Raw genomic sequence first — 21,484 nt, forward strand, 5'->3', positions numbered from 1 at the left:
TTCTAGGGTGCACAGGACAGTCTCCCCCTCCCCCCAAAGAATTATCTGGTCCAAATGTCAATAGTGCTCAAGGTTGAGAAACACTGTTATTTGAGAAAAACAAACAAACAAAAAACAACTGAGTTAGATCTTTAGGCTCACACTAGACACCAGAATAAACTCCTGATGGATCAGACAGTACAAACTAGGGTGACCCCCCTCCCCCTCCCCCCAGCAGCTGTGAATGACTTCCTCTCTCTGTGATTTAAACGTGTACAGCATCCTGGGACTTCAGTAGGTCAGATGATTATGGAGCACAGTCTCCTGGGGGTCAGCAGAATCCCCTAAGCCAGAAATTCTCAGCTGGCAGTGATTCTCCACCCCCCGCCCCACCAACACACAGGGGAAACTTGACAATGTCTGGAGTCATTTTTGATCTTTACAGCTTGGGGCTGTTATTGGCATCCAGTGGGTGGAGCCTAGGGAGGCTGCTCAGCGTCCTACAGTGCACAGGGCTGGCCTCTGCAGCAAAGGATAATCTGGTCCCAAATGCCAATGGCAATAGCCAAGGTCGAGAAACCTGACTGAGACTTCTGAGGTTATCAAATGTTCTTACGGTTGATCCCCGAGACCCGGTTCCCGGATTGAAATAGGAAGTCCATCAACGCATGTTAATATCTGTCAAAAATTCATAAACCCTGTGTTGGCATTTTATTATTTAATATATCAAGAATCATCAAAACATAAAAGTGGAAGTGGCCCTGCTGGGAGGGGCTGATTTGGGGTTCAGCCCCAGAAAAATGGGGCTTCCTGTGTCACCCCACCAGGGCAAGGCTGATTTGGGGTCAGGGCTGAGCTCCAGGGAGGTGGGGCTTCCTGGATTAGCCCACCTTGGTAGGGATAGCCCCCTGGAGAGCACAGGTTCTGGTGAGCAATGGGTGCCCTCTATCTTTCTCTGAATCGGGGCATCCCTTGGGTTCCCTGAGGGCCCTCAGGGGAGGAATACAGAGAGGGGAAATGAGGAGGAAAGTGGCGAGCAGCGGATGGGTGGTCTTCTAGCACCTGGAGCTTCTGGGACTTGACATCGCCCAAGATGTAGAAAGCCCGCAGGGATGAAGTGGGGAGGGGTTGGGGTGGGCTGACGTCACCTACACCCCAAGGCCGCTCCCTCTTCAGTTTGGCCTCTCCCGGGCTCCCTTCCTGGGAGATGAGGAGTGCCAGGTGTACCCAATGGCTCTCGGGCAAGCAGAGCCTCCCTGGTACCCAGGTGCCCCACGGCATCACTCACCACCCAGAAAGCCATCAGAGCTCCCTGCAAGAATCTGAAGATGGCATCGTAGGGATGGTGCCGTGGTCCAAGACCCGGATGTAGCCAAGGACAAGAAAAGGAGCTGGATGGTGGGCCGTAAGAGCCAGATTTTCTGTCCCCAGGAACTGGCCTGTACCTAGAGCTGGAAGGCGGGTGGGCAGCGCCTTGAAACCCTGGGAGCAGGTATCCAGAGGGACTCCACCTGGCGGCTGCGTTTTTGTGCCCACCGGCCTGTCTGAGCCTGTCAGTTTTATATGGAAATGGATTTCAGCCTCTAAAGAGGGTAGGGGCTGTGGCCCCCGAAACCATCATTGTAAGAGAACTTCATGCTATTAATATTGGGAGAATTGTTAGATGGTGAATGATTTCCCAAGAGTCAGATGAGGCCCTCCGGATACGCTCATACTGTGACCCGGCACTGCCACTTTCTGCCAGTGTCAGATCTCTAATCGAAGCAGGTTGGCCTCATCAGGGGGCCCTCAAAAAGCAGAGTTTGGGCTCTTGCTTTTGAAATGGAAAACAGAAAAAAAAAAAAGGTGGGGGAATTCCCCGAGACCCAGAACATTCTGTTCACAAAGTTGACCATTCGGTCCATAAAATCAGGGGAAGGCCTGATTCCTAGCTGTGTGTGGTCGGTCTGTGCACCTCCTGGCATTGTTGGCATGCTCCCCTGGGACGGAGAGAGTCTGTTTTGCCTGCTATTAATGATAATAGTGACCTTTAGGGCAGATCCTGTTCTAAATACTTTGAGCGAGTCAGCTCATTTATGTGTTAACTCATGAAACCACAACCCTAGGGGGCAAGTGCTATTTCCACACCCATTTGACAGATGAGGAAATGGAGGCCCAAGGACATTGAGTGTCTCACGCAAGGTCACACACAGTTGAGGCTGGGAATAGAGCATGTACATTCCAGCTCCAAAGCCCTATCACTACAGGAGGCTGTAGTTACTTTGTTACTTTGTCTATAAAAAAAAGGGGGGCCGGCTGGCAGTCGAATGGGCTGCCTTTCAGGAAGAAAACGTTGCTGGTGTGAAGGCAGCCGTGTAGCATCACGTGCACTGTGGCCAGGGCTTCTGTGTCGTTGTGTCTGCCCACCATGGTGCCCGGGTGCTCTGGGCTGGCTGCGATGTGTGCGATCCGCTTCTGCCAGCCGAGTCTATGCCTGTGGGTCATCGGCTCCTTCCCAGGGGTTCCCCCACCCCCCGCCCTGCTCCTCCTGCCACTTTATTACCCAAAACTTAGAGCTACACCTCAGCTGGGTCTGATTTCCCTTCCCCCTGCCCTTGGTGGAGCCCAGCCCTGGGCATGGACCCAGCCTGGCATGGGCCCTCTCCAGCTGCAGGGAGGGGGAGACAGAGGGTTCTGGAAGTTGCTGTTCTGGGACAGGGATGCTGAATGAGTCTTAAGAGAAGATGGGCCCTCCCCGTTCTCGCCCTCCTGACTCTGGGGGAACACACAAGCTCTATGGAAGCTGTGTCTGGCACTGCAGGCACCAAGCATGGGGTGGGGGCGGGCGGGGGGACAATGGAGTATTTTCTGGCCTTGCCGGGTGTGCAGCCCACCTCGGGCCAACACTCACCACCAAATACACCATGGAGTACATGCCGATGGAGGCGTCCACAGAATAGAAGGATTTCCTGGGGGACGGGCAGGGGCAGGGTGGACATCAGCTGGGGCTGGGGTGGGGTGGGGATGCCTCCTGGGTTCCCCTCCTTGACTGCCCACTCGCCTGACATGGAGGACGTCTTTGGGGTGCCCTGTGCAGGTGTAGTTGGTGACGTAGCCGCTCTCGAGGTCAAAGGAGGCTGGGTCGGGCAGGCACGTGGCCAGGAAGTGGGGCCGCAGGTGACCTGTGGTCATCTTGGCAATGCTGGTCGGGGAGCAGCTGGCCAGGCCGCCAAAAATGAAGGTGCCCAGCTGCTTGTAGATCATGGCCGTGTAAGTGCCGCTCATGAAGGCTGACGAGCTCAGCTGCAAGAGCTTGACACGAATCAACTCTTCCAGGCTGATCTGTGGGGCCGTGTGAGAGGGGTGAGGGGTCACTGCTGAGGGCCGAGGGCGCAACAAGAGTGGGAAAACCCCAACCCTTTGTCTCAGACAGGTTCATATGGAAGGGAGGCTGTTCTTTCCCAGTAAACCAGGCAAAAGGGTGGGGCTTCTCATTCCATCCCACACACACACAGATGGGTGACTTCTCCCACCCTTGTGCCTGAAATGGGCAGGACTTCCTAAGCCAATAAGGCTTCCCATATCATCAAGAAAAGGGGGGGGGGGTGTCCCATAACTGAAAAGGGCGGGACTTCCTGTTATACCAGGAAAAGAGGCGGGGCATCTCCCTAGTTTATGTCAGACATAGGTAGGATTTCCTGTCCCATATCTGAAAGGGGCGGGACTTCCTGTTATACCAGGAAAAGAGGTGGGTCATCTCCCTAGTTTATGTCAGACATAGGCAGGATTTCCCGTCTCATCTATGAAAGGGGTGGGGCTTCCTGTTATACCAGGAAAAAAGGATAGACTTCCTCCCAAATACCTGAAAATGATGGAACTTCCCTTGTCACTGGGAGAAAGAGGCAGGATGTTCCATGTTTGAAAGGGGGAGATTTCCCAGATCCCCAGAAAAGGGGCAGGAGTGCTTCCTGCCTTTTGCATATAAGGAATGGGGCTTCCCTGTCCACTGCGGGGCAGGGGCTGAACTTCTTGTTCCATACCTAAGGCAGAGAGGTGGGTGTTTCCTCTATATTATGTCAAAAGTGGGGGGCTAACATTTTCCTCAAGGAAAGGAGTTTTATGCCATCGAGCAGTGAGATTTCCCATTTCAGTAGGAAAAGAGGTGGTACTTCCTCCTGCCTTAGATCTATAATGGGTGGGGGTTTCCACTTTGCCAGAAAAACAGGTGAACTTTCCCATGTTGTGTCACCATGGCCTGAGGTGAAAGTGGCCACCCTCTTACCGTGAAGATGGAGATGAAGAAGCCCATCTTTATGAGTGCCGAGTCTTCGATGATGTAATGGGTCACTCGGGGGTATTGGATGGTGGTGTCATTGCAAAAGAAGCCCTGGATGTGGGGTACCAGCAAACCGGTCTCATTCAGCACGATGGGGAGACTGACTGCAGGGGGTGGAGATGACCCCACTCATGGATGGGTCAACTGAGGTTTACCCTCCTTAGGCCTTCCGGCCAGTCTGTCCTCCCGGCATCTCCACAGGCTGGACATGGGGACATGCGCAGAGAGCACAGTATGGCCAGGAGGCCAGAGGAGGCCAGAGCCCCAGGGACCCATTCACTGGTGGGGTCCTGTGAATGAGATGGGTGAGGGGTTAATATAAGGAGGGGATAAGTGTGGAAGGGCTCGCTCTTTCTGTATGTGTGTGTGTCCTCATGTATGTGTGTATGATTGTGGCTCTGCGTGTCTGTGTGTGAATGTGTGTGTGTGTGTTGATGGGTATCTATGTCTATGACATGCGTATGTGGTGTGAATAGGTGTCTGTGGTACACAGGGGTACATGTCTGAGTGTGTGTGCTCCTCTCTGCAATGTGTGTGTGTGTGTGTGTGTGTGAGAGAGAGAGAGAGCGAGAGCGAGAGAGAGCGATTATGCATTGTGTCCATGGATGTGTGTGTTGTGTTGGTGTGTGTGTGTGCTTGTATCTGGGATCTGTGTATGTGTTCATGTCTATATCCATGGCTCTGTGGCTGATTGAGCTGGGAGGGGAGATACTGGTGGCAAAGTTGTGTGTGAGCAGTGTTCAGGGCCCCTCACCTGACACTGCCATCCTGGATTCAGACAGACCAAGGGGCTTGTCTCCAGCAGGTGCCAGGCTCTCTGTCTGGCCCACTCATCCTCAAAGCCTACACCCAGGCCTCCCTCCCCTGTCTTGACCCTGTCATCCTGTCACCCACTGAAGTTTAGTGGAGCCAGGCAGCTGGAACCCAGCCTCCCACAGTCCCCAGCTCCCTTACTGGGCTGGGAGGGCAAAGCTAGTATCCCAGCCTGGCCTCTCCTCCCCAGTGAGGAGGTTTTGGTCACTAGCTCTGCCCACCGGGGAATGGGGGGGGGCGGCCCTGGTATATGCCAGCCACACATCTAGACCCCAAGCAAGCTCAGGCCACGCAGATTCCCAAACACACAGGGTCTGACATGCACAATTATACAATACAACCGCACAGTCTGACCCAGACACCCAGATTCAGATGTACACACACAGACATATAATGCAACAATATACCCACAATGCACATAGGCCCATATAGACCCCCACACACACCTGGCTACACAAATACCATTGGATCTGCCCCCAGCCCAGATGCATAGTCACGGGCTCCCATAGATCAAGTGCATGCATAGGAGTCACCCACAATGAACACACCCCCCCGAAAACCAATACAACACACAACACAGCAACACAACATGCAACCCAGAGACCCGAAGGGACACACACACACCCACGCACACACACGTGTGCATGAGCATACACACACAGAATCATACTCATTCACATGGATATAAGTTCAACACAGACCAGCCCCAGACATACGGACAGACCCAGGGGCTTGCACACAACATACACAGTCAAACATACACAGAGATACACAATACAAACATACCTCCCCCACTATAGACACATAGACTCAGATCCAAAGAGACATGCAGCAAATAAAATCATATGAAAGACTAAAAAAAAAAAAAAAAAGATGCACAGCCAGATGCTCACGCAGCACCCAGACCCAGGAAGACAGGTAAACACACAAAGCCACGCTTATGGAGAGTCCCTATCGTCCCCATTCACACGGACACACATTGACCCAGACATCCCAGAAACATGTTGATGAACACACCGATGTGAAGACACACAGCCCAAGTACACACACCAGGGCAGGCAGCCAGCCCCCAATCTAGCGACCCTCAGATAAAGACAGGAAGACAGACCCCTCCGCTGCCCCTTGGGTGTCCGCATGGTGGTGGTGCGGGGCGCTCAAGGACGCTGGGGAGGGGGCTCACCCGGCAGCAGACAGAACACATCCAAAGCCACCAACAGCTTGGCGGTCCAGCAGTGTGGCAGCAGATGGCACGGGGGTGGTTCTCCGCGGGTCCCCCGGCCACAGGCACTGGTACCGGACCACCAGCTCGGGCAAGGCCAAGACAGTATGTGGTAAGCTTATCGACTGTGGGGGGCGAAGGGGTGGGCACGCCCACCCAGACTGGGATTAGAGCTCGAGAGTCGGGCCGGATACAGCGGGAGAGGCTGGCCTGAATGGTGAAGACCAAGGTGGGCAGGGGCGGGGTCCCATTGTAGGGCAGTAATTAGATGACCAAGGGGGCGTGGCCTTCCCGAGGACGGCCCTGGGGCCGGGGAAACTGAGGCCTGTCTGACTCCGTTAGCTAGGAGCCCCCATCCCATACAGGGACTTGACTGATTTGGGGTAAGGTCTTGAAAGCGTGGGTGAGGTCTGGAAGAAGGTAGAGAGAGGAAAAAAATGGGCGGGGCCTAAATGCTCAGACAAAATGCTCAGAGACACGCAGGCTGTGGTGTCCCCAGGGAAGTTCATTCTAAGGATGGGGATGGTTCGAAGGCCTGGACTGGGAAGGGGGCAGGGAGTTCTGCAAAAGTGTAACCCAGGGCAGGGCCGAGGATTTCAGATAGGAGACAATAGAAGGGCAGAGACGGGGGAGAGGATGGTGCAGGACGAAGAAAAGTAGAAAAGTGGGTGGGGTAGGAAGGTGGGCAAGGCCTGGAAGGTTGCTGTCTGAGAAGTGGGCGGAGCCTAGGGAGAATGATGGGAAAGTGGGCGAGACTGGGGGTGGGCACGGCTTGAGACAATGATGGCTAGGAAGTGGGAGGGGCCTGGGAGAATGACATAGACGTGGGAGGGGCTGATGAGAGGGCAGGGCTTGGGAGATTGGGATCAACTCTGGGAGGGGCAAGCCCACCTTTTTCAGGGTTCCGCGAGTCAAAGTCATATCGGAGTTGACGAGAGTCCTCCTGGGCCAGCGTTCTCCGTGCTGGGCATTGCAGACCTTGGGCGATTCCCTGGTGGTCATTTTCGGGCTGAGAGCCAAGCTGGGTAGGCGGGTCCCTTCCATCTCTATCAACGGTTGCCCTGTCTTGCCCCGCCCCGCCGAGAATCCTCGCCGTTCCTCATTGGTCGGGCGCGGACCAATGGGAATTCGCCGCCGGGCTTATCGCGTCTTCCACCGTCCCCGGAGCAGCACCCTCCCCTCGGGGACCCTGGATCGCACCGAGTGGGGACGGGTGAGGGTCTTCCATCCCACTCGTGCTTCCCACGCTCTGTTCCCTTGTCCAAGGCCGTCTGATCCCGCTCCGGCCGCCCGTGTCCCCGCTCCCCCGTTGCCACGCACCTTCCTCCGGGCTTTGCAGTCGATGCCGAAGCACCTTTCCTTCCTTTCAGCCTAGACGCCCCCCTCCCAACGACCCATTCAGTGCAGCCCTGGACTGAGGCGCCCGGTCCACCAGGGGTCGCCCGCGGCCTACACTGGGTGTTGCTTCCAAGGAAAGGGACCCAGAGGTTCCTTAAGGGAGGGAGGGATAGGCCCCCAAAAGGAGGGCCTGGGTCCCCTCTGTAGGGGGTGGATCTTGGATGGCTCGAAGGGCGGGACCTGGATCTTCACTGGGGGCGGGGCCTGGGTTTCTTGTACTTTGTGTCTCTGTCAGTCTGTCCAGGTCAGCCTGCGTCAGTGTGTGACTGAGTGCCTTTGGTGGTCTCTGGGCATGTGATATTGTCTGTCTCTGAATGCATATCCCAGAGCCTTTGAGACCCTTCCAGGCTATGCGTTAGTGGGTATGTGTGATCATGGGCACGGATGTGTCCTTTTGTGTGCTTGTGGCCAGCTGATCTCGTGTATCTATGATTGCACCTCTGGGCGTGTCTTAGCAGGTGCCTGTGTGGTGTATGTCCACCACTGTTTTGGTATGTGTGTGATTGTGGGTCTGCGATTGTGTGTCCTGTATCCCTTGTGTCTCTGTGTGTGTCTGTGGCCAGCTTTGGTGGCTACTCTTGCGTATCTATGCTTATGTGTCTCAGTGTGTGTGTGTGTGAGTGTGTGTATGTCTGTGTGGTGTATTTGTGTGTCTGTCTCGGTTTGTGTGATTGTGTACCGCCTGAATGGGGGTGTCTTTTGTACACCGGTGTCTGTCTGGTGGCTGCCCCTCCGAGCCAGTTGGAGAGTCCCTTCCAGGTGGTAGCCCTGCTGGGGCTTCCTTCCTGGGGCAGGCTGGCTAGTTTCCCAGCAGAATGAGCCGGTTTTTCACAGACGGGGCCCCTCTGAGGGGTACCCAGGGCCCGCCCTGGTTTGCCTGGGTCTTCCCCATCCCTGTATCCTTCCACTGCCATTAGCAGGGAAACACCATTTCCTGCCTTTGATGTCACTGATGTTAAATTTTCCCTTCCTCCAAACAGCTAAGGCCACCGGTTTCTTTCTTTCTCTGCTTATTTTTTTCGCTTTAAAAAATTTTTGTGTGTGTGGCCACCGGTTTTTTTCTTTGTGTGCTCACACCTGACCACCATTCTGTATGTAACACACACATAAAAACCAAAACAAAGCAAACATGGAAAATGCAGGTGGGCGGAAGCTTGCATGAAAGGTCCACGATCTCTTTTTCAGATCACTCTCCTAAGCCCCTAGCTTTTTAATATATCTTCCAGATATGTGCTATGCAAATGTATCTTTGCTCTGAAACCAAATCCGCATTCTTTGTTTTCGTAGCCCTTAGAGATCTCTAATGAGCCCCAAAGAGATGACTCAACCTCCTCCACAGCTTGATTCCTGAACTGATTCTATGAGTGATAATCTGACCATTTCTCTTTCAATGACTCTTTCGGCTATTTCCTTTCAGAATACTTCCTGCCTGTTTTTGGCTCAGATGTCCGCGCTTGTTTCTGGACCCTGGTGCTTCATCCATAAGATCAGACTCCTGCCTACAGTCACGCAGAGGCACCAGACGGTCAGCCCCACTGGCAGCAGTGATGACTAGTCCTGGAGAGCACCTACCGTATGCCAGGTGCTGTTCTGGCTCTCGATTCTGGACAGTAATCCTAGCAGGTGGTCCCTGTGTTAGCTCGACTTCTCAGATGGGAACCTCAAGGCAGAGAGGTGAAGGCATTTGCTCGAGATCATACAACTAGCAAGAGGTAGAGCTGGGATTTGAAGTTAAGTGGTTTGGACCTTGTGCTATTGTTGTTCCCCAACCAGAAGCAACGCTGGTGCACGCATGGGACCCCTCCCATCCCCTTTCCTGATCCCTGAACACGCATCACACTGGAAACACACAATTCCAGAGTAGCTGGCTAAGCACCCCAACTCCACGAAGCCTAATTATGCCATCATGCCTTGTCGTGTTTACCCAATATCACAGGTGCACTCCTGTGCCAGGTCTGTGTTTCCCTGGCCTATCCAGGGCTGAGGAGGCTTGGACCCAGCTTTTCCAGAGACCTGACCAACTTGGAGAACACAGTTCCCCTCTCTGCATCGATTTCCTCCTTCAACACATGTGGATACCCCCTCGGCTGGAGACCAACCTCACTCAACCCTTCCCTTCTCTTTTCTCTTCTTTTCTTAGTTCACAGCCCCCCATGGGGTCCCGTGCCCTCTCACTGTGCACTTACCCGGCAATCACTAAGTGTCTCTTTCAGGCTTTGCCTTTCCCCTGGGGGACGTGGAAGATCCACGCCAGTGGAAGGTTGACCCTGGGGGAGTCCACATACGGGATGGGGGGCAGTCGGGAACCCAGAGAGAAGGAGGTGAGTTTGCTAGGAAAAATCAAGGCAGACTTCTTGGAGGAGGTGCCTGTTCACTGGGCCTCCGAGAGGGAAGAAGGGTGCCACCCCCCAACTGCTTCCTGCCCAGTCCCTCCTTTGAGCCCTATGATGGCAACAGTGAGAATTCAGGCCTTTCCCCTAGAGGTGAGGAAAACCAGGGCCCACGCTCACCTCAGGGAGACAGCTGAGCACCGAGGTGCAACTGTACTAAACCGTGGGGCGCTAGGCAGCTGGTGCTGAGAGCTCCATAGTGGGCGGGGCTGCCTATCTCAGATGTCCCGACCACAACAATACGTCATGGCGCTCCCTGGCTGCGGCCTGAGCCTTCCCCAGGTTGCGGCCTGAGCCTTCCCCTGACAGGCATTGTTTCCCCGCTCTGGAGGGGGTGTATAGAACTCTGCTAAGCCCCTCAGCATTGAGAGAGTTCAGAACAGTCACTGTCAGTCCTTGGATCGATGACTTCTACTTTTGGAGTCTTAGTGTTTTTACATCCGCTTATTGGAATTGTAGAAAAGCGTCAGTGACCCAGCTCACCTGGAATGAGCATTTGCCATGTGCCTGGCACTGCTCACAGCAAGCTCTCAGCTGCTCTTTGAGACCTACTCTTATTCCCATTTAGTAGATGTGAAAAGTGAGGCTCAGAGAGGTGAAGCAGCTTGCCCCAAATCACACAGCAAGAAATTTGAGGGCTAAAATTCAAGACTCTAGACAGGGGCAGCAAATTTTCCTCTGAAAGGGACCAGAGAGAGTAAGTATTTGGGGCTTTGTGGGCCAGAAAATCTCTGTTGTAACTACTCCACTCTGCCATAAGGTTGCAAAAATCGCCACAGACAATATGGAAACAAATGAGGGTGGCTGTGTGTCATACAGTTTTATTTGTGGACACTGAAATTTGAATTTCACATGATTTGCACATCAGGAAAGAGTCTTCTTTTGACTTTTCCCAGCTGCTTCAAAATGAAAATAATCAAAACATTCGGTGTCAGGCTGCAGTGTGTCCACCTCTAGAGCGCATGCTGGTAACTGCTATGCTCTACTGCGTTCATTTATTCATTCAATCAGTCAATACGATCGAGGCCTGCAATTTTATAGGTTGGAAACAAGGCAGGTGGAGATACTCCTCTTTGGGAGATAACAGTTTCGTGGGGGAAACAGCCATGAGTGAGCAAATAAATGAACAAGAATATCTCACATGGTGGAAACTGCTAGTAAGGTCATGTCACGGGGTGATGTAACCAGGGCCCGAGAGAGAGACACTTTCATTTGGGTTGTCTGAGATGTTGACTGGGATTCCTCTGAATTCCTTTTTGTCAGCTCAGACAACCCTTGTCTGGGACATTGCTGTGGGGGAGGGCTTAATACTAAACAGATTGGCCTGTGGCCTGTGAGCTTCTTGACAGAGCAATGGTATCTGGGGAGGGCTTTTTGGCCTCAGTATCTTTATATCTATCTTCCTGGTTGGTCAGATTCCTCAGGGAAAGGATCCCACCATCCCCATCTTTCAGATCCTGGCAGCTGAGTGGGGGGCAAGGGTCAAGGTGGGAAAGTTTCAAATTCAAGTTCACACGTTTGTTTAACACATGATTTTGGCGTGATTCTTCTACCATCAGCTGCGTTCCTCCCACCAGAAACGCTGCCATATCCGCTGTCTGGAGGAAAAAACAAAAAACAAAAAACCCAAAACAGCTGCGGTTCCACCCTGAAGGGGAGCAGAGCTGATATCTCTTTTGGGAATTTACCTTAGACCAACACTTCTATTTTAGCTGTCACCCACCACACTCTCTTTCGGAGTTGGGGGGGGCAGTCACCAATAACTGAGGCTTGAGACACGGTGCTGACTGTGGCATTTGGCTAGGGAAATTATATTTGGCATTCCACCCTGATGGCTTACAATTTTTGGTGTAGCTTTTGAAACAGTCGCTTATACTATCACTGCAGTGGGGTTTGGGGAGAGAGTGAAAGTAGGGGCCGGAGCTTAATTCATCCTCTTTACTCAGAAGGACAGCTGGCCGCAGATCTGGGGAAAGAACATTCCGGGCAGGGGGACAGCAGGTGTGAAGGAACAACCTTGGTACCATGCGGTGGATTCTCCAACTTGGGCAAGTGTCCGAATCTTCTGGAAGGCTCCTTCAGACACTGGTTGCAGGGCTTCCACTCCCAGAATGTCAGCAGGTCTCGGGTGAGGTGCTAGAATTTGCAGAGCTAGCAAGTTCCCAGGTGATGCTGGTCTGGGCCTCGTGCTTTATAAACCGCTGGTAAAACGGAAACGTTCAGCACCTGTGAGTCAACACGAGCCAGCATCATCACAGTGGTCGCCTCGTAATTCCCCAGAGAGGCTTAATACAAGCTTGAATACAGGGCCGGCATCCGATCCTTGTTCGGTTGAACCAACCTCCCTGCCCCCATTTCCCTGACGGCTGATGGATGACTGAGATCAATTGCCCGGTCCACCCTTCCATTTTCTATAGGGAAAGTGAATCCTGGAGCGGGTTAGGGAGTTGGCCGGCTGGTCTGGGCAGAGCAGGGCTTCTATGGGAGACCAGGGCTTTTCTAGGGCTGGCCATCTCTCAGTCCAGGGTTGCTTCCTCTTTTGGGGCCGAGTTTTGACCGCTTCTCTGGTCCTCCTCCCGGCCCCGCCCCCGCCCCCGCCCACACCACCACCGGAGAGCGAACGGGAAATTTGAGTTTCCTCTGCCTCACTCAAGGCTGTCCCTTTCCTACAAGGGGAATTTCTCCACCTGGACTCTCCAGGCTTCTGCTTGTGGGGTCCAGGGGGCCCCTGATGGGAAGCGTCTAGGTGGGTGGGCGGGGGCACGCCAGGGAAGGTCCAGGGGTCCTGGGGCAAAAGAGGGAGGGGAGGGGGAGGGCTGAGCAGGGCACTTAGGGTTCCACTGGGAGGACTTATGCTCCACAGGAGAAGGGGGCTGAGGCCTGGCTATCTTCTGACCCCTCTGAAGATGTGCCGGGTTTAGGAGAGCCCTGGAGGGGCCCCATTGCTGGGGAGCTAGGGAGTGATAAGAAATTGGGGAAAGAGGCAGAGAAGCAGAGAGGCGCAGAGATAGATAAGCGGGGAGACACAAGAGAGATAATTAGGAAGAAAGAGGGTCGGTGGGGCACAGCTTGGAGGGAGGGAGAGAGAGGGAGAGAGAGAGAGAGAGAGAGAGGGAGGGAGGGAGGGAGGGAGGGAGAGAGAGAGGGAGAGATCCGGGGAAGAGAAAGTTAGGGAAAGTTCGGACAGAACGTGGAGGAGGCGGGGCGGGCGGGAACCAACCTACCGGGCGGATCTCTGGGATCCCCACGGGCCACACCCCGGAAAGCGGGGCTTCGGGATTTTATATAAAGCGCGGTGCAGCTGCCTCGGACCGCAGCCGCCCGCAGCCGGCCATGCCCTCCAGCACCCACGCCGCCCCGGATCCCGAAGCTCAGCGGCCGCTCGCGCCCTCGGGCCGTTCCTGCCACCCGCTGCCCTGGGCCCTGAGCGCCGCGCTGCTGCTGCTCGCCGCCGCCTGCGCCGCCTGCCTGGTGCGCGCCTGGGCCGCGCCCGGGGCTCCTGCATCGCAGGTCCCCGGCTCCGCGCGCAGCCCGAGACTCCCGGAGGGCCTGGAGCTGATGCCCGACGCCCGCACCCGCCTCCCCGACTCTCCGCAGGTGAGATGCGGCCCGATCTGGACCCCGGGAGAGACCCCTACCCAGTTCCGGGACCCCTTCTCCATTCGCTCCCCCTCCACCCCGAGGTCCTTTCTGCATCCCAGGCCGATGGTGGAGGGACCCCCATCGTCCCTCTTGGACCTCCGAGGGCACCGCTTCTTTATCCAGGACTTCGGGGGGCACCCTTCTCGTCCCGCACCCCCGTGAGACCCCATCTCATCCCGGGACCCCAGAGGGGAGCACTTTCTCCATCGCGGACCCCGAGGGACATTTTATCTCGAACCACTGAGGGGGCTCCCCCTTTCTTTCGTAACTCGCGGAGAACCTAGGTTTTCTCCCGGACCCTTGGGGTACCCCCTTTCTCTCTCAAGACCCCCCAGTGCCAAGCCCCCTGGAGGGACTCTCTCCTCTTTTCCCTCCTGAGTCCTCGGGGTTCTGTCCTTGCACACAGTAGGGCTGGGGCAGCGCGCGCGCTCTTTTGCAGCGGGAAGGGAAGGGAGCGTAGGCTCAAGACTCGCGCAGATCCCGGGCACTCCACTTTCCAGAGGGCTGCGGGTGCGGGAGGGGGGACCTCCACCCACTTTCCGTTTGTCCTCTCTCGGCAGGGCGTGTTCGCGCAGCTGGTGGTGGCCGACGGAGGTGAGTGATTCCCCCCGACAGGGGGAGGGTGCACTAAGAGGGAGAGCCCCAGGAGAGGGAGGCCTCCTCTGTGACCCAATCCGACCCTCTTCCCCTCCCTTCTGTGAAAAGTGTCCCCTCCCTTCTTAGAACCGCGTCAGCCCCTCTCTGGGCCTCCTCCTCCTCTGACCCCCATCTGTGCCCACCTCAGACCCCGCCCTCTCAGAGCTGGGGCTGGATGCCGCAAATCTCAGCCTGGTAGGGTCTCTCCCACTGGGCTCTGGGAGAGACGGACCCCTCCTTCCCAGCCCTGTCTCCCTTCCTCCCTTCTGGAAACCGTCTTTCCCGTTCACTTCCGCTCCCTCTTCCCGAGACCCTCCTCCCCCCTCTTCTGGAGACTCTCCTCTCTACCTCCTTCCTCTGCCCCTCCCCCTTCCAGACTCCCCTCCTCGTCCTTCCTCCGGAGACCCTCCCCCGCTCCCCTCCCCTTTCTGGGGACTCTTCTTCCCACCCCTTTCCCTCCCCCTTCCAGACTCTTCTGCCACCTCCTTCCCTTCTCTCTTAAGGAGACCTTCTCCCCATCCTGTCCTCTCCTTGGAGTCCCTCCTCCTTCACCCTCCACCCCCTCCTCCCTCCCTTTATGTTTCCTCTAGGATTTTTCCTCCTTCCCCCACAACCTCCCCCTTCCTCCCCCCTCTTCCCCTTCTCCATCCCCCCTCCTCTTTCCCCCCTCCCACTCTGAGTCCCTTCCTTCATTCTATGCTAACTCTGCCCCCTATCCCCCTCTTCTCCCTCTATAAACCCCATCCTTCCATTCCTAGGAGCCCCCTATCCCCCTCCATCATCCTTTTTTTTTTTAATTTTTATTTTATTTTATTTTATTTTGCGGTACGCGGGCCTCTCACTGTTGTGGCCTCTCCCGTTGCGGAGCACAGGCTGCGGACGCGCAGGCTCAGCGGCCATGGCTCACGGGCCTAGCCGCTCCGCGGCATATGGGATCTTCCCGGACCAGGGCACAAACCCGTGGCCCCTGCATCGGCAGGCAGACTCCCAACCACTGCGCCACCAGGGAAGACCCCCTCTTCCTTTTGGCATTACATTTCCTCCTCCTCCTGGTTCCTGGAAGTCTGTCCCCCTCCACTTCCTCAATCTCCCTCTTCCAGAGAGTCTTCCCCCTCCCTCGGAATCCTTTCCTTTCTTCTATCCCCCCTTCCCCTCCCCCAGCCCCCCCTCTTTCTGAGACCCTCTCCGAGTCCCCTTACCTTTCTCATACCCCCCTCCCCACTTTTCCCTCTTGTCCTCTCTCCCTCAGAGCCCCTCCTCCCCTCCCCAGGGCTGCGACCTCAAGCCTCAGCGATGCCCCCATGCTAAGCATGCCCTGCGTCTTCCTCCCACAGTGCAGCTCACCGAAGGGCCCCTGCACTGGTGCAGCGAGCGGGGGATGACAGGTGTGACCCTGGCACCCGGTGTGAGCTATGACAAGCACAGGCACGAGGTGGTGGTGGCCCAGGCCGGAGTCTACTATGTTTTCTTGCACTTGGCGCTGAAGCGTGCAATGGCCAGCAACGGCAACAGCTCCGGCTCCGTCTCTGTGGCCCTGAACCTGCGGCCTCTCCAAGCTGGGGCCGCTGCCCTGGCCCTGACCTTGGACCTGCCACCCCCATCCTCGGGGAACTCAGTGGCTGGTTTCCGGAGCGGCCTGTTGCACCTGGATGCCGGACAGCGCCTGAGCGTCCACCTGCACCTCGCGGTCCGGGAGCCTCGCGCCTGGCAGCTCTCAGCGGACGCCACGGTCTTGGGCCTCTTCCACGTGAACACCCAAGTCCCCACTGGACTCTCCTTGACACAGCTGACGTGACCCCCAGGCCTAGGTGCCACCCTCTGGACCAAGACTGAATCTTGCCTTCCTTTCTTGGGGCCCCTGGTGATGGGGTCTAGCTACTCTACCTCACTGGGCTGGGCCAGGGTCCTTGCTGCTGAGCCCCTCTTCCAGGACTCTCCGGGACCCTCTGTCACTTGGTATTTATTCTGAGCCTGAGCTCAGACAGTGTACATTATATTAATCCATTCAACTTATATTTATTGAGCTTCTGCTCCGTGCCAGGCACTGTGCAGGGCTAGAGAAACATCAAATAAAAAAGACCTCCCCTCCATCCTTATTTATGTTAATATGTGAGAAATAGAGACTCATTCCCAGTACCCTCCCCCCCCCCCCCCCCGCCGCCGCATGGTACTCATGGGGCTAGCTTGTGGGAGTCCAAGTAACTATGTTGTGTGAGCTTTACTCATTCATGCAAATTTTATCAGGCACTGTTTTAGGTGTTGGGGACACAGCCATGAATAGGACAAGACAAACCCCCCAGCTTTTGCCAAGCTGACGGTCTAGTACGCTGGCTTGACACTGTGACTGTGTGTGACCCTGTGTAACTGGGGCATATGGGAAGGTGTGAGGTGGTACGTGATGTTAGATAATAAAGTATTTATATATGTTGTGACTTCTGTATATTGAGCATTTACTATATACCAGACAATGTGAGTTATCTTGAGATTTATATAACTCCCCTGTGCCTTAGGGATTTTATTATTCCCGTGTTACTATTATCTGTGCTCTTGAGATGTTTTACCTATACTGTGTCTGGTGGTGGAAATACTGGATAATGCCATTTTGCAGGACACTGCTTGCTAACTCTGTGTTCTGTGTCACCACACTAGTAACTTAACACACTATTGACCGGGGGATTTTTGCAGAAACTAACACCTGTGGCATTAATACATCCCCGGTCAATAATGGGTTAAAATCGGCCATGGTGAGAGCATTTACACTACAGGAAGTGGCAAATGTTACAAGTCAGGGCTTGATTTATTGTTTGTTGATTGTCTATACTTAAAGTGCAGGTGAAAAGGATGTTCAACATGTAGATTACACTTAAGTGGTTCTTTTTTTAAAAAATTATTTTCTTTTATTTATTTATTTATTTTTAAATTTATCTTTGGCTGCGTTGGGTCTTCGTTGCTGCACGCGGGCTTGCTCTAGTTGCGGTGAGCAGTGGCTGCTCTTCGTTACACTGCGCGGCCTTCTCATCGCGGTGGCTCCTCTTGTTGCGGAGCGCAGGCTCTAGGCGCGCAGGCTTTAGTAGTTGTGGCGCACGGGCTTAGTTGCTCCGCGGCATGCGGGATCTTCCTGGACCAGGGCTCGAACCTGTGTCCCCTAGCAATGGCAGGCGGATTCTTAACCACTGCACCACCAGGGAAGTCCCTACACTTAAGTGGTTCTTACCTGTAACTGTTACATTGTGACTAGCACCCCAAAGAATCAAGAAAGTCTTTCTCTAGTGTTTTCAAACCGCTACCTGATTTAGCAAAGAAGTTGCTCACATCATCATAAAGCAAGTGAAGGGTGAACATGCATCTTTATTGTTTTGTTCCGTCTCAGTCTCTAAAGGAAAACATCAACCTCCACTCACTTGTTTCTAACTTGCAAGCATAGATTGGCTCTGGGTACAAGAGTGGAGAAAATCAAGGAAGGCATTCTGTGAGAATCAGTTTTGGCTGTATGGAATTTGCAATGCAGAGTCTCTTATATTTTATTGTTGGAGCTTGTGTGCTACACACTTATGCCAGTAAAATTGATAATAAACACAGATATTCATTTCACTCCTTGAGAGCTGGTTGTTAAACATTTACCAGCATCCCACGGTCCTGGCCAGTTCTCCCAAATCCCCTAATTTCCCCACCATGCAGATCTTCTGCCCACTGGCCCATATAAACCAGCTGGACCTTGGCTTCTGGGGCTGGGGTGGACAGGGAGGTCTCCACAAAGCAGGTGACCTTGATGGGGACTTAGGAGGGATGGGGGTGAGGCAGAAGTGGGAGAGTGGGAGAGCTTTGCCTGTGCTGGCCAGACAGGAGGGTGTGAGATGGGCAATGAAGATGGAGATGTGGAGGTGAATGTCATTTGCCTGACCCATCTCTACCTCTTCTCAAAGAGTTCCATTCCCCACATCCCTTCTGAGAGAGCAGAACTGACATTGAGCTGACATCCATGAATGTGGCCATACTGGTCATTAAATTATTAAACTAGCCTCTATACTAATTGGCAAATGCCTGTTACTCCCCGCCCCTTTTTCTGCATGCTTCCTCTGAACCCCTAGGATGGCCCTGGTGATCTAGCATCCAAAGTGTTAACTCTGGGGGCACCCCTGGGATTGGTGGGGGAAGGGTGTGGTCCAGGGGCCAGCTTCAAATCTGACTGGTCAACGTCTGGCTACACGGGTTGTTTCCAATTTTGACCATCCCTGGCACCAAGTGGTGCCACTTCTCTGGCACAGCTGATTGGGTCAGGGTGGATACATGACTCAAGCTGGGCCAATCAGATCTCCTCGGTAGGAATGTGGGCGGGCCTGGCATTCCTGAACTTATTAGTCAGGAATTGGAAGGTATATGGGAGGGAGAAGCATGGAAGGGCCCACGGGCAGAGAGAGACGGGAGGAGGAAGATGGGTGGGGATGTATGGATGAGACCACAGAGCCCTAGAGAGAAGGAGGAACCATCTAGACTTCCCATTTGCCTCTTCCTGTTACATGGGATACCCTATGCATTAGTTTCCTAGGGCTGCCCTCACAAAGTGTCACAAACTGGAGGACTTAAAACAACACACTTTTTTTTTTTTTTTTTGCGGTACGCGGGCCCCTCACTCTTGTGGCCTCTCCCGTTGTGGAGCACAGGTTCCGGACGCGCAGGCTCAGCGGCCATGGCTCACGGGCCCAGCTGCTCCGCGGCATGTGGGATCCTCCCGGCCCGGGGCACGAACCCGCGTCCCCTGCATCGGCAGGCGGACTCTCAACCACTGCGCCACCAGGGAAGCCCAAAACAACACACTTTTATTGTCTCCCAATTCTGGAGGCCAGAAGTCCAAAATCAAGGTCTCAGTAGGGCCATGCTCGCTCCAAATGCCCTAGGGAAGAATCCTTCCTTGCCTCTTCCAGCTTCTGGGGGGTGCCAGCCATCCTTGGGGTTCCTTGCCCTGCAGCTGGGCTACTCCCAGGAAGGACATGGATTTTGTGGGGGACACTATTTAACCCGGTACATCTAGCATCTACCCTTGCGGGGGCATGAGAAACTTGAGTGTCCTCCCAGGAATTTCCTGCTGGGGTGGGTTCTGTTCTGTGCTGCTATTAGGGGAACCACTGACTGAAACCGCCTGCCCTAGCCAGGAACCCTAGTCACCACTTGCATGAGTTATCTTACAACAGGAGGTCCTGGTAAGGAATGCGGAACTAACAAGCTACCACCAACCAGAATGCAAGAAAGGTCAGAAGGAGAGAGGAGACGCCAGTCTATATGTCCTACCAACCTCCCAGAATCCTTCTCGCTGGAATCCGTCTTGGCTGAGCGACGCATGCGCCTAGGGAGGACCCTGAGTCAGAATGATTGGCCACAGACAACCCGGAAACGAATCCCATTACCGTAAAACCCCAAGACTGTGAGCCACATGGCAGAGCAGTCCTCTGGGTTCCCTTACCCTGCTGCTCTCCACCCGGGCGCCCCTTCCCGATAAAGTCTCTTGCTCTGTCAGCACGTGTGTCTCCTCGGACAATTCATTTCCGAGTGTTAGGCGAGAGCCCACTCTCGGGCCCTGGAAAGGGTCCCCCTTCCTGCAACACTGCCAAATGAACTGTGAGACATCCTGGTCCCCAAGGATGCAGTCCCTCAAGGCTGTCAGTGTCTTTCCTAGTGGCATAGGGATCCCAGAGACTGTCATACTTCCTGTGTTAAGCTGGGGATGGGTCTGAGACCCCTAAACAGAAACCCTCAGCCCCTCCCACCACAGCAGCCCAGCAGGATGTATCTCCAACGACAGAGGCAAAGTGGAGAAGCCCAAAGACTTGCACCAGCTTCGCATGTGAGTGGATACATGTTGGGAGCACTATGGTGAGGCAGGAGCAGGGATGGGTCTGCAGAGCATGCTTTCTTTAAGAAAAAAAAAAATGTGTTAAGGACACTTAACATGCAATCTACCCTCTTAAGATTTTAGGTGCACAATACAGTAACATATAGGCACAATAGTATACAGCAAATCTCGAAAACATATTCATCTTGTGTAACTGAAACTTTATACCGATTGAACAACAACACCCTATTTCCCCCTCTTGCTAGCCTCTGGCAACCATCATTCCACTTTCTGTTTCTATGAATTGACTTTTTTAGCTACCTCAGAGAAGTGGAATCACGCAGCACGTGTCCCTCTGGGTCTGGCTTATTTCACTGAGCATAATGTCCTTCGTGTTCATCCATGTTGTTGCATAAGGCAGAGTTTCCTTCTTTTTTAAGGCTGAGTCATATTCCATTGTATGGATGGACCACATCTTCTTTAACCATCTGTCCACGGACATTTAGGTTGTTTCAGTATCTTGGCTATTGTGAATAATGCCAGAGTGAACATGAGAGTACAAATTATTTCTTTGAGATTCTGATTTCAATGATTTTTTTAAGAATATCAATTTATTTTACTTATTTATTTTTATTTTGGCTGTGCTGGGTCTTAGTGGTGGCGCATGGGATCTTCGCTGTGGCATGTTTAGTTGAGGCATGTGGGATGTTTAGTTGTGGCACGTGGGATCTCTTAGTTGCAGCATGCAGACTCTTAGTTGGGGCATGCATGAGGGATCTAGTTCCCCAACCAGGGATCAAACCCGGACCCCCTACATTGGGAGCGTGGAGTCTTACCCACTGGATCACTAGGGAAGTCCCCTGATTTCAATTCTTTGGGATAGGTACCCAGAAGTGGGATTGCTGGATCATACTGAACATCCATTTTAGTGTCACACAGAGCCGAGTTCAAGCCCTGATTCAGGCAATGCTAGCTGTGCATCCTTGGGCAAGTGCCTTCACCTCTCTGGGCCCAGTGTCTTCAGCTGTAAAACCGGAAAAAGTTTTGTATCTCATGGGCTCCTAGGGGTATTAAGTCAGCTCATAGGTTTAATAGCACAGTGCCTGGCATTTGACTCAATATGTAGAAGCTGTTGTTATTATTACAACAGTCGGGTCATGGAGAGATGGCATGTAAGGTTCCAAGTGCATCAGGTGAAGTGAGTTCCAGGTAGAGAGAGCAGCATGTATAAAGGGCCAGAAGTAGGAGAGTGGATATAGTAGTGT

The 21,484-nt window shown here is 53.9% G+C and overlaps 2 protein-coding genes across 2 annotated transcripts; one reads left to right on the forward strand and one right to left on the reverse strand.

The window, feature by feature from the left end:
* Positions 1 to 2,502: 2,502 nt before the first annotated feature.
* LOC117195697 (phospholipid phosphatase 1-like) lies at positions 2,503 to 5,634 on the reverse strand. Its single transcript, XM_033400912.2, has 2 exons — positions 4,241 to 5,634; positions 2,503 to 3,300 (listed from the first exon to the last, which is right to left on the reverse strand). The coding sequence occupies exons 1-2, from the start codon at positions 4,265 to 4,267 to the stop codon at positions 2,866 to 2,868; spliced, it is 462 nt and encodes a 153-aa protein (XP_033256803.1). The 5' UTR covers positions 4,268 to 5,634; the 3' UTR covers positions 2,503 to 2,865.
* Positions 5,635 to 13,264: 7,630 nt separating this feature from the next.
* Positions 13,265 to 16,820, forward strand: TNFSF9 (TNF superfamily member 9). The gene is made up of 3 exons (XM_033400913.2): positions 13,265 to 13,711; positions 14,317 to 14,350; positions 15,727 to 16,820. The coding sequence occupies exons 1-3, from the start codon at positions 13,448 to 13,450 to the stop codon at positions 16,185 to 16,187; spliced, it is 759 nt and encodes a 252-aa protein (XP_033256804.1). The 5' UTR covers positions 13,265 to 13,447; the 3' UTR covers positions 16,188 to 16,820.
* The last annotated feature ends 4,664 nt before the right edge of the window (positions 16,821 to 21,484 follow it).

This window comes from Orcinus orca, chromosome 3 (assembly GCF_937001465.1).
Source record: "Orcinus orca chromosome 3, mOrcOrc1.1, whole genome shotgun sequence".
In the NCBI taxonomy this organism is placed as follows: domain Eukaryota; kingdom Metazoa; phylum Chordata; class Mammalia; order Artiodactyla; family Delphinidae; genus Orcinus; species Orcinus orca.